This window comes from Indicator indicator, chromosome 1 (genome assembly GCF_027791375.1).
Source record: "Indicator indicator isolate 239-I01 chromosome 1, UM_Iind_1.1, whole genome shotgun sequence".
Taxonomy (NCBI): domain Eukaryota; kingdom Metazoa; phylum Chordata; class Aves; order Piciformes; family Indicatoridae; genus Indicator; species Indicator indicator.
The window spans coordinates 70,863,858-70,877,391 of NC_072010.1; the positions used below are offsets into that span (position 1 = coordinate 70,863,858).

General features: G+C 43.3%; 1 protein-coding gene across 1 annotated transcript in view; it reads left to right on the plus strand.

Annotated features, from left to right (window-relative positions):
* Positions 1-13,534, plus strand: part of AFF3 (ALF transcription elongation factor 3) — a 324,954-nt gene that overhangs the window by 275,351 nt on the left and 36,069 nt on the right. The window contains exons 12-13 of the mRNA XM_054382846.1: positions 8,154-9,197; positions 11,597-11,721. Coding sequence (XP_054238821.1) covers positions 8,154-9,197; positions 11,597-11,721 — 1,169 coding nt within the window. The remainder of the gene's footprint in view (positions 1-8,153; positions 9,198-11,596; positions 11,722-13,534) is intronic.

Sequence of the window (13,534 nt, forward strand, 5' to 3'; positions counted from 1 at the left end):
TGTAGTGACTAGCTCAGCTGTCTACACTTTATGTCTGCAGTAAACTAAGAATAATGGCTGAGCTAGGACAGGAGACAACATTCAGACTGGTTTCAGTGATGTGGACAAATTAAGGTGCCTCAGACATTAATGTGAGTAGTTACAGTTTTGTGGACTGCCAAACCTGAAATAATGAACAAGAAACTGAAGCTTCTATCTCCTGTTTCTTTACTGAAGTCATGAATTCTTTGCATGACCTTAATTAACATCATAAGTGAGGACTCTGGCAAACAATGACATCTCGTCCTTGTAATTATTTCAGATGGTAGAAAAAACCCTTGGGTGTCAAGTCCATAGAAAGAACTAGATTTCAAAAGCTAGGAATTTGTTTGCTCTTTGTTCCATTGAATTATCCTGCAGAACTTTAATAAGGCTAAATTGGTTTGACAGATGGGAATTTTCCCTATACAAGGAGGTCTAGAGGGTGGGAATGGACAGAAAGGAAACAGAAAAGCCATCACATAGGACAAAGCATTAGTGGCTACTCAACAGTAACCAGGCCAGAGAGATGTCCTGTCCTGGGCCCTGCCAGCCCCATGCACCATACACAGTGTCCTTTACAGCCTCTGTACAACAGTTAAAGCTGTTGTAACTACCTCACAACCGTTAAAGTTTTTTCCTGATTGACTGACCAGATGAAAGTTTAAGGGGTGTGTAGAGTTATGCTCTTCCCCAAGCTCATCTCTCATCAACGAAGAGCCACCTCCTGACCACTGTGCATCAAGTCCCTCAAGTGCCTGGACATCAGTACCAGTGGCAGAGGAACCACAGCCTGTGAATCCCTGCTGTTCCCACAAGTATATTGGCTCTCTTCTCTTTAGGCTGGAAAATAGAATGTGTGTATCTAACAGACTAGCTAGGTGGTAAGCATGGTCCTGCCACCTCACCAGCCTGTCTTCACCAACGGATTAGGGTGAAAAGGGAAGACAAGTTGTATAGAATCATAGAATCATAAAATTGTTTCAGTTTGAAAAGACTTCTAAGGTCATCAAGTCCAACCATCAACCTAACACCACCATGGCCATTAAACCATGTCCCAAAGTGCTATGTCTACATGTTTTTTAACAATTCCAGGGACAGTGACTGCACCACCTCCCTGGGTAGCCTATTCCAATGCCTGACCACCCTTTCAGTAAAGAAATGTTTCCTAATATCTAAACTAAACCTCCCCTGGTGTAACTTGAGGCCATTTCCTCTCATTCTGACACTTGATATTAAGGAGACAAGACCAACTCCTACCTCACTACAACCTCCTTTCAGGTATTTGTAGAAAGCAATGAGGTCTCCCGTCAGCTGCCTGTTCTCCAGACTGAACAATCCCAGTTCCTGCAGTTGTTCCTCATAAGATTTGTTCTCCAGACCCTTCACCAGCTTTGCTCCTCTTCTCTGGACATGCTCCAGCAACTCAATTTGCTTCTTACAATGAGGTGCCCAAAACTGAACACAGTCTTTTAGGTGTGGCCTCACCAGTGCCAAGTACAAGGGCACAATCACTTCCCTACTCCTGCTGGCAACACTATTCCTGATACAGACCAGGATGTTGTTGGCCTTCATGGCCACCTGAGCACACTGCTGGCTCATGTCCAGCCAGCTGTCAGCCAGCACCCTCAGGTCCTTTTCAGCCAGGCAGCTTTCCAGACACTCCTCCCTGAAGCTTGTAGCACTGAGTGGGGTTGGTGTGATCCAAGTGCAGGAGCCAGCACTTGGCCTTGTTTAAACCTCATACAGCTGACCTCAGCCCATCAATCCAGCCTGTCCAGATCCCTTTTCAGAGCCCTCCTACCATGGAGCAGATCAGCACTCCCACCCAATTTAGTGTCATCTGCAAACTTACTGAGGGTGCACTCAATTCCCTCATCCAGATCATTGATAAAGATATTAAAGAGAACTGGCCCCAAAGCTGAGTCCTGGGGCACACTGCTTGTGACTGGCTGCCAACTGAATTTAACTTCTTTCACCACCACTCTTTGGGCCCAGCCATCCAGCCACTTTTTAATCCAGCAAAGCTTCCACCCATCCAAGCCATGAGAAGCCAATTTCTGTAGGAATATGCTGTGGGACACAGTGTCAAATGCTTTACTAAAGTCCACTAAGCAGATCACCTTGTCAGAGAAAGAGATCTGGTTTGTCAAGCAGGACTTGCCCTTCAGGAACCCATGCTGACTGGGCCTGATCCACTTGTTGCCCTGCACATGCTGCATAATGGCACTCAGGATTATTTGCTCCAGGACCTTCCCCAGCACTGAAGTCATACTGACAGGTCTATAGTTCCCCTAGTTCTCCTTCCAGCTGTTGTTGTACATGGGCATCAATTTTTCCAGTCTCCAGTGAGCTGAGACCTCCCCAGTTAGCCAGGACTGCTGGTAAATGATGGAAAGTGGCTTGGTGAGCACTTCTACCAGTTGTCTCAGTACCCTCAGGTGCATGCCATCCAGACCATAGACTTGTGTATGTCTAAGTGGTGCAGCAGGTTCCTAACCATCTTGGATTATGGAAGCTTTATTCTGCTCCCCATCCCTATCTTCCAGCTCAGGGGGGCTGGGTATTCAGTGAACAACTGGTCTTACTACTAAAGACTGAGACTGAGTACCTCAAGCCTTTTCCTCATCCTTTACCACTATGTTCCCCCCTGCATCCAACAAAGGACAGAGATTGTTCTGAGTCACCCACTATTCTGAGTCTCCGCATCTAGTCAGGAAATGAGAGGACAGGGACTTCTCCATACCATGAGCTTTGTCTGCCTCTTGAGTTTCTCTCATGGGGGGTCAGAGTGTGACTCCAATAATCTTACCTCTTTCTCACATTTCGTGATTGTTCTCAACCTACTTATCTCCTCTCGGAGCTCCATCATTAAGCAGCAGAGTTCCTCTACCTGAGCATGCCACAGCTTTAGGATTGCAGGGTAGGAGAGGTATGTTTTATTTACATCTTGTTTTCCAAAAAGTTCTTGCTCCCCATCATAAGTATATCTGTGATTTCATTCCCTGACTGGTACACTCAGAAGAAAAGGGGATTTTAGCACTAGACCAACTGTAGGCACTAGCTGTACTTTTGCAAATAGGATTTGTGAATTTTAGCTTCATGTAGACTGTTTTTGACAATAATTACAAACTAATCTCTCCTTTCTGTCTAGAAAACTCTTTGTGGCAGGAACCACCTCTTACAGTATATGTGGACTGTGCCTAACACATGGGAATCCCCAGTTCTCATTTGATAAAGTGCTTGCAGCAGTGCTAATAGTAGCAATAATCCGGCAGTAATCATCATCTTCATCATCTATGTCTTAACTACAACAAAAAGGCACCACAATTGTGCTGGGATCTGTGATATCAGGGTAGCACAAGCAAATTATCATAAGAATAAATTAGTATCTGGATTTGTAATAGGCAGAGTATACTGCAGACATGGTAGATAGTTCAATCCTACCCCACAGCGGGCTAAGTACATGACATACTGTAGGCTAACCTCTCAACGGAAGTGGTGTCATCCTTTAAGTTCACCATGGTATTAGACATCCTCCTCATGATAACAAGCATAGAGTGACCCCACGAAATTTACATTGTTTAACAGCCCTTTACCCCAGAAAGTGTTTCTGAATAATGTTTTGACAAAGGTTTCTTTTGGATGCATGCCACTCGTGCCTCTGGTTGCACTTGTAGCCTTGAAGAGATTTGAGATATATAGATGTGCTGTGTGGGAGTCATCCCACCTAAATTTGGAAACTTCTTCTGTAGATACCTACATCTGCTCATCACCTCAGCCTCCCATTTGCAGTCAGTGGAGATGAATAGACATTTTTAGGGCCCAGCTCATCTGGCCTATTTCAGATGTATATTTCAAGAGGGAATTTTTCACACCCTAGAAGTCCACTGACTAGAGAAGGAACTTGTTAACTAGCTCAGTTATAGGTGCCTATATTGGTACAGATGAATCCACCTACAGTTTTTAAGGAAGTATATCACATCCTTCTGTTTTTCCATGAAGCCTGGCACATGTATACATCTGCAGTGCACTGGTCCCTGAAACTGTCTTTGTCTCATAAAGTTCCCTGGTTTGGGTTTTAATGCCAAACTCATATTTCATTGCAAGTCTGTTATTTCTGTCAACACTACCCATCTGGGCAGCACCAGCTTTACCTCAGTTAAAAACATGGCAATTCTCTGCAAGGCCTTGAGGGAAGCATATTTCCATGACAAAAACAAGGGACAGAGACCATTCTGCTATCTGATCACTCTCCCTATGTTATATTTACATTCTTACTTGCTGTTTAAAATTTTTCCACTTTCATAGAATCATAAAGTTTGGAAAAGACCTCTAACATCATAAAGTCCAACCATCAACTCAACACCACATGCCCAGTAAATCATGTCCAGAAGTGCTGTGGCATCATTTTTATCTGTATGGTCACCCCTCCAACCTGTGCTTTGTGTAAGATATCCTAAAGCAGCAATGTTATAATTGCTACATGGGGGAGGGGGACACAAATAAAAGAAACTGCATCATCTCCTGAGGGGTGACACAATGCCAACTTTTGTTCCGTAGAACGGTATGTAACATAATCAGGGGCATGTTACGGACTGGAGAATTAGGGATTTTTTTTCTTCTCCTACAAATAACTGCAGTTAGGTATGCAAAGTGGGATGGCAAAAACTTTTAAGTTAATTTTCCCAGTCCCTTTTTTTACCAGATCTGCTCTTCATTCTTGGCTGTCATGATTTTGTTCTCTCACAAAGTACCTTGCTTTTTTAAGTAATTTCAAAGAACAGTCCTTTTCAGTTAGAGCAATGAATTAAATAAATAACTTCCAAAAATGAATTGGCATCACTCATGTACACTGACTGTGGTTAAAACCTCAATTGCCATGGGACAGGCAGGCAAGTTGATTTAGCAAGCCTTGAGACCAAGGTCATTTATAATCAACAGGTATTTGTGTTAAATGAAGATTCACAAAGCTGGTCTGCCCAAGAGCTGAAGGAGGGAGTCTTTTGAAGACAAGATAGCCCTGTTTTAGCTAAAGCTGATGAAGCAGGGCTCAAATAACATAAACACCTAACTTCAAAGCGTATTCTGAGGGTTGAGGTGCCCAAGCAAAGACCATTGCTTAATTAACTGCAATTTTGGTATTAAAGTTGACACCCCTCAATATGCTAATGAAAACAATTAAGTACATATATGGCTATGTTACTCCACTTTCCTCTTAAATCACGCTAAACATCACCTAGAAGGCAGGGACAACCTGGATGGGGGTAAAAAACCCACGAGAGGGACATCTCTGGGCACACTGCATCAGGGAGCACGTATGGCACTGGCACTGGTACCGGTACCAGGGTCAGCAAGGAGGCTGCAGCATGGGCCAGCCCCACCACCAGATGAAGGAGCACCTAGGACTGGGGCAGAAGACAGAGATGAGGACAGTCAATGGGTAGTGCTCCGTTTCCTCCACTCAAAACAGAGACACCCTTCTTGTTGAGAATTCTTTCTTCAATATACGACTGAACTTTTGCTGCACTGCTGTTTAGAGCTATTGCAAAGGATTGTGTCTCCAACAGCATCAGATGTTACCCAGCTTTTATTAACCTGAGAAGAGCTTTGCTAACATTTCTAATGTATTAGAGATATACCAAAGATGTGAATCTCCAACTGTGTTGATTGTTGGATTTATTAATCCTGAGATCATCTTGCAGTCAGTGCATTTATCACTGGCAACCCCAAACCTGTTCTATCTGTCACTTTGAACAATTAAACCATTTAATTGTTATAACTTTGAGCTGTGTCAGAGTAAATCCTTAATTTTGGCACTAAAGAGTGGAGACAAATATTAATTTAGCCCAATAGTTCCACCAAGAGTCCTACCCTTAACGCAGCACTGACAATTGCAAATATTCCAAAACCTTATCAGGGCCCAAAAAAGTTTCAAAATTTTGATGTTTTAAATTTGAATTTGTTTAATTTACCTGATGGGCTGAAGGCCTTTTACTTTCAGCAGATGCATCTTAAAGGATTGTTTTAGGACACACATTTTAAATTTTTTTTCAGCAGCCACAATGACTTTAATTTTTATTTAAATAAACCCTGAAAGTACATCAAAACCCATGACTCTGAGAACTGAGGCATTAAGAAAAACCAAGGCTTCTGAAACTCTTGACAAAATTAGTAAAGCTGGCAACCCTGTTGATCATTTTCATTAAACTTCAGAGCTGGCTTGTAGGTTGATGGGACTGTAGCTATTCTGTCTAAACAGCAGACATACCACTCTAGGAAAGTATCGTGTTGTCAAGTTATGACATTGTAGCAGTTAGTCACTGTTCTCTGCTGGTTTACTGAGAACCCTAGAAATCTATATTTTGTGAACCATTGTTTTCAAGAATGACAAGGTACATACAAAGACAAAATGGGATTTAACAGAAAATCTGGGAGTTTTTTTGAACATTGAAGCTGCCCTTACTCTGACCTATACTTAAGGGGAAAGGTATATTTTTCCCCACATGCTTCTGATGTATTTCTTTTTTGTCAAATACACCTTAACAATGGGAAGACTAACACGTATAGAGAAGCTTCGATTATGTATCTAGTAAATTCAGTGGATGGCACCAAACAAATATATATAAATTTTCAGCATCAATCAAAACAAACAAACAAACAAAACACAAAAACCCCACACCACTGCCAAAAAACAAACAAACAAACCTGTTTATTTTAGATTAATAGTTTAAAGTTTTTAAAACACACTGTTATCCAAGAAAAATACTGCTCATTCATTTTCAAGATTTACAGTTCAGGAAAGAAATTCCTCATGCAAGATATTAGGCAATATACTTAAGTAAAAATTAACTTAAGGCAATCCAGCAAACTTCCCATAGGGTACTGGCTGGTTCGATAATGAATAAATTGGACGCTTTTGTGAGAGGGAATATCTGTATCATATAAATGACAATGTCTAACTTCTTTGCTTATGTTAGGAGCCTTTGCTCCATGTAGGGTAATACAGCCTTCAGTGGGTGATTCAGGAGACGCCCTTGGCTATGCAGGAAACATGTGTTGCCCTCAGGCATCTACTTTGAATGAGGAGTTAAGTAAGAGAGTCTTTTAAGTTAGAGACTGTAGATACTCTCTCTTGAGCAAACTTTCTTCCAGACCATGGTTTTCATGTTAGACTCATGACACACTTTTTGGTTATTCATATGCAATAGCCTAGTGGATCTAATTTTGGTTCCAGTTAAAGAAATTAAAGAGTTTTCACACTGGCTTCTGTGGGGTTAGGTTATGACTAGCCATCTGCTGCATCATTTCTTTTCTTTTCTTTTTTTTTTTTCCTTTCCTCTTCATTTTATTGCATTCAATTTACTGATTGCAAGAAGCACTAGAAAACACTTGCAAATTGTTCTGAAATAACATTGTCTAAGGTGTGGTTATATTTGAAATCATAATTAGCCCACTTCTTCACTGCCCAAACACCATTATGGTCTAGATGATCTTTTATAACTTGATCATGTTGTGACAGGAACAAAGAGAAAAACTAACAGCCACACAATACTCACAAAATAAGTGCTTGACAATATCGCCGCAGAACAAATGTTTGTGGGATCTCACAGGATTAGACAGATTACATGAATTGCCTGGTTAGCTCTCCAGCTCCCCACTACATGCCTCTTTGTATGCTTTTTAAATACTTTTTGTGTTTGTTCCAATAATGCAGGACAAAAATTACATATCCCTAGCTTTCCTATTAGTGCTCCTCTCTTAGCCTTAGCCATACCTCTGCCTTGTTTTTCTCCCTTCCTATTGCCATTCTGTTTTATTCTATTTGGATTCTTGGGAGCATTTCCCAGTAAACTTGATGCCAGTATCACTGTGCAAATCATCCTTAGTGATGAATCATAAAAGTCATCCTCCTTCCCAACCTCATAAACAAACCAAAAATATACCGACTTGCCTGGCATACCCCACACCTCCCATCCTGCCATGCGGGCCCAGTGGCAGGAGGTTGCAGTGGCTTGAGGGAGGCTCTTTTACCACAGGAACATCTCCATGTACCAGGTGTCTCTGTGGGAGTCTCGTGGCGAGGGCAGCAGGGTCTACAGCACTAAGCGCATTACCATCTGTTTCCCTTTCAGCCCGAACCACCCTCCTCCAACAAGTGGCAGCTGGACAAGTGGCTGAATAAAGTCACCCCACACAAAGCACCCATCCTGACCCACCATGATGGCCCAGCGCTGGAGGCCCATCCCTACTACGGCCGTGTGAAGGCAGAGAGGCAGGAAAGTGAGAAGGCTCCACCCACTGGCCCGGCCGAGCACCGCGGTGGCGAGGGCCGCGCTACTGCCAGCACCGCTGCTGGGGACGGACCACGGCCCAGAACTGCCAACAAAGCACCAGGCAGCAAAGGAAGCCGGCAAAAGTCACTCCCTGCTGCCGACGGCGGGCCGCCGAGGCGAGCGGCGGGGAAGAAGGCACCGCGGCGGGCTGAGCGGACCTCTGCTGGGGACGGCCCCCACTGCTCTGGCACAGAGGAGCCTCCCGCGAGCCATAGCTTTCCAGAAAGCACTGCTGGTGAAGTGCCAAGGGCCCGGCCCAGTGGCAGCAGTAACAGCGCTGGCTGCAGAACAGGGCACCGCCGAGAGCCCCGTTTGGCCGCAGCTGGGGAGAAGCGTCGGGCTCGGGGCCCAAGCAAAACAGCGCCAAAATCCAAGGAGTTCATTGAGACCGAGTCTTCATCCTCCTCATCCTCTTCTGACTCAGGCTCTGAGTCGGAAGGGGAGGAGCGCCCGCTGCCTAAGGTGCCAGCGACAGCTGGGCCTGAGCCTCGTGCCAAGGACGCGGGGACCAGCGCCGCCACCAGATCCCACGGCGGCTGCAGTGCCTTTGGCTCCATTAATGCCAGGACTAGTAGTGACATAGCAAAGGAGCTGGAGGAACAATTTTACACCCTAGTTCCTTTCGGTAGGAATGAGCTCCTGTCTCCTCTGAAAGACAGTGATGAGGTAAAGTCACTGTGGGTCAACATTGACTTGGCTCTTTTGTCCAGGATTCCAGAGCGTTTACCTGAAGAGCCGCTGGCCATGAGCACAGGAGCAAGCCAGGTGGCCAGCCTCCCGCAGGGTAGTAGTGCTGACCTCCCCACAGAGAAGGGTTTGCCGAAATCTAGAAGGAAACGCAAGGTGAGCTTCGGGAGGGGGGGGAGGACACTGATTAGGGTGGGTAGGGGAGCCTCCAGCAAGTGAGAGGTGCTTCTCGCTTGTGCCTATGTCCACTGCTTGATGGTAGTGTCTTCTTTGGGCTGGCATTTCAGAGCTAGGATATGTCCCTGCTCGCCATGTAGGAACTGGCAACGCCCAGGGGAGATGCCATCCCAGGTGATCAAACTCTTTCTTGGCTGTGAAGGGTCACAGTCCTCCAATGGAGATGGCATTTGCTGCTGGTACGTGGCTTTCTACACATTAGCAAAGGCACTACCTTTTTAGTAGGATAGTTCTCTCTCCTAAGACTTCTCTGAAAATAAGCATTTGGAGGTGATGCTTAGGTTGGCAAAGTGTCAGCTGGCTTGTCATGGTCTGTACAGTATCACTGCGTATGGGGAAAGAGAGGAGGCAGCGTCTCTTTTCCTCTCAGATTGTCAACAAAAGGCAAGCCCTTCAGTGGCAGCAGGAAGCCCCAGCTTCATGAGATATGCACATGCAGAGACCTGACAATTACCTGGCTCTACAACCTGCTTCCGTCGCACCTTGGCAGCCCTGTTTTACTTCATGGCTCTCAGATAGGTGTGGAAATGTAGTCCATTAGCTGTCTCCTCCCCTGCAGCACCATCACAGTTGTCAGGTGGGCACACCCCTTTACCCTGACTCTTTCTGAGCCACTAGTGGACCCCTCCACCTAACGTGTGGCTGCCCACCAAGAAGGTTTTCTAGTCCATTTGTATTGATCTGACCCCAAAAGTCACTTGGAATTTGAATTGCCATCTGCCTAATTTCTGGGCAGTTCACTGTGTAGTCATCTGTTGCCCTCCAAGCTACTGTAACATGTACAGACTGACCTGTATATTTTTGAGAACTGTTTATCTAAAGCAATATTTCCTTATTTTTATTTTTATTACTTTTAATTCTTTTTTTAGTGTCTGATGGTAACTCTGTTCTGGCCACAGGTAGGGCCATAACAAATAGTCATGATAAGCTTTGAGATGTGGTTATCTGTATTTTCTTTAGGAAGTAATTGCACAGTACAAAATTATGGGAAACAAGTGGAAAAAAAAGAGTGCCAGAGGCAAGATATTTATGTTTTAAGCCACAGGAGATGCCAGTGTGATATTTCCAGGCTGTACACCCAGAAGGGAACAGGGGGACATGATAGAAGAGCAAAATAAATGTATTCATTCTAGAAATGCTTAATCCAACTTTATGTGGCACATAGTATTTTTTATTCCATCTTAAAGCACTGCTGTTTGTGGTGGGTTTAATGAGTTAATGATATAATAATACAAGGCATTCCTGAAGTACCAAATCGTCTCTTGGCCTGGGACAACACCCTCAATGGGACAGCTGCTGTGCAAATTTCCCCTTCCCAAAAGACTTTATGAATAACACTAATCAGAATGAATTATCAGGCATAATTGCAAATTTAGAAAGAGGTCCACCTCTATCACAATCTCAAGAAGATGGACAAAGTAAAGATACAAGAGGGTGGTTAATGACTGAGGTTTGAGATCTTCACTCCTGGGGAGTGTAAGGTACAGTGTTAGCCCTGTAGCAGCACCCACAGTAGCAAAGGATAACACAGAAAATGCTGTTGCCAAGCAGCAAGATGATAAATACAGCAGAATGAGCAGATCATGAGCAAAACTCAGCCAGCATTGGAAATCGGAGAAGTGTCAGAAGAGGAGAAGGTTGTGGACTTTGGGAAAACAGAGCCTCTGGGAGTCAGTGATAGAATTTAAGGAATATAACATGAAATTAGATAGTGGCAGGAAACATTGGCTGCATTCACACTAGTAGGCCAAATAGAGCCAGGGTGCAGTGCCAAGCAGTGGCAGGCAGTCACCTTCTTTGTTTAACTGTTAAGTGCTTGCTAACATAATTTTGGCATGGGTTAATTTCTGTTCTTCCAGACAGTGCCGGCCTCTCACTTGGGAGCTGACTAAGGCCCTTTCCTAAAAGGCAGTCTGTGTATGACGTATCCCAGTTTAAATGAGTGAGACGAGTGCGTACGTGTGAGCTGTGCCATGCCAGTTGACCTCAGGACCAAATGCTGTTCTGTTGTATTTACTAGCGTAGACATAGCCACTGGTGCCAAGAAAAGAGAAGGAGGGACAAAAGAAGTGTGAGGCTGAGGACTAGGCAAGAGAAAATCACACAAGAGATAGGCAAGGAGGGCAATATAAAAAAAAAAAAATAACCCAAGGTGCAAATGGGGAAGTGGTGGAAACAAGTTTTGTATTCTACTCCTCAAAGAATGTGTCATCATTAATACCAAAATCCTAGAAAATACCAGCCCCTGACTTGTTGAAATACTTTTTGATCTGTAGTAAATCCAAACATAAAAGATGATAAATTTTCTCTTTATTCAGTGTGAAAATGAGGAAGAGTGCAGAGACATCAAGAAGACTCACTTAGAGCGAGAGAGCTCTTCACGATTAGCTGCCTCTGCCCACAGCATCACAACAGCAAATCACTGTACTGTGAATGAAAATAGGTAAGCATTTTCATTCTTACTTACTACTGAGTCTTTCAATTAATTGCAGTTTAATGTTGTGTGCTATTTTCCCCTTTAATAGAATTTATTTTTAATTATCACGTTTTATGTTGAAAAATTACCCACCTCATTCTCCTTTCTTCTAGTTTAACGAACAAGTTAGCAGCTCCTGACACATTTATATACTTGCATTTTTGTTGTATTGCAAAAAGAAGTTGTGAGTTCAAATGTGAGGCTCATGGAATGAGTAATCATAGCTACAGCAGTGCAGTTGTGCAGGACATATTCATGAACACTGTGTTGTAGGTACCAGTCCGCAAGGGCAACATTCTTACAGCCTTTTCTTTCCTTACACTGTTACTAGTTTCAAACTTAATGCTCATCTGTGTAAGTACAATTATCTATCAACTCTTTGGAAAAGACTGAGCAAAAACATTCCTAAGAGTTCCAGAATGTACTTGAGATCTAGCATTTTTGAGTTTACAAGCAATCTATTCTTTATAGCTAGTATTGTACGGCAAGGATCTCAGACTTTAAAAACAATGAGATTTTCTAAAGATTCAGTGCATGAAACAAATGATGATTGTTTAACATTTGCTGCCTTAGTTTTATGCACATAAGCTCCTATCAGTGTCAGATCAATCATACTTAGTTTCTCTGGAGTCTTCCAGAAGTCAAACTTAGACATGCATCTTTTCAGAGTTCAGCTGAATGTTGCTTAGTGCATGCTGATTATCAGTTGTTGGGGTTTTTAAAATAATTTTCTGGTAATATCAGGATATCTCTTAGAGTGAAACCACTCAAATTAAAGAATATTTGTAGTAAGCTTTTCTATTGTACAGATCACTGATGAGTTTGAGCAATTTTTGTCACTAATACTGGAAAAAATCATGGAGAAAACAAATATATATATATATATATAGTGCTTATTCAATATGCATTCAATTTCCTTGTTTTGACATGTCACATATGTTTCATAAAGTGAAAACAAAGCACAGAACAGTTTGTTTTATTGTGGGTGACTGTATGCAGGCTTGCCGTTCCTGTTGCTGTTGTGTCATATGTTTTACATCGCATCCATTTTCAGAGAATAGCATGGCTGTCATAACTTGCCATGCCACAGGGCTAATCCTATGTTTCCTGGCAGCAGGACAATAATTTGTGTTTTGTTTGATATTATATTCAGTACTCCTGGTAGCAACTGTACTTTAAAGAAACAAAGAAGGTGGTCTTAAATGTATATTTGCCTCTTAATTCTTCCCTGGTCTGCCCTGCTTCCAAGGTGTTTTCTGTTGTTTATGCTACTGTAGGGCATGATATCAAGTGATAATATTCTCACAGCTGAGGATGAACTACTGAGGCTGAAGATAAACCAGCAGTGCAGGTATCAGGACCTCCTGTCCCTCTTGAAACCAACCAGTGGCTGCTCGTGCTGGCACATTTCCCCTCCAGTTATGCCACCGCAGCTGCCTGTGAGGGTGTCCTGTAAATTCACTCAAGGAACTTGTCTAAAACCAGCAGTCTTCTTTTTTTTTTTTTGGCCAGGTTATTGTTCTTCAGCTCCCAGTAGAGCCATACAGAGAGTCTTTTCAGCACAGCTGAGGGCTACTAGTGAAGAGAAGAGCAAAACCACCTTCACACATGGGCATTTTCTATTGTGGGTTTAGTCTGAGGTGCAGATTACGCAAGACTTGTTTGACATGAAAGGCTGCAGCATCAGGAGAGAGATACTCCAAACGTCTTAAACCTGCATTAGATGACACAATGTGCCCAATTTTCTCAGTCCTAGTAGATGACAGCTCACTGCAGGTTG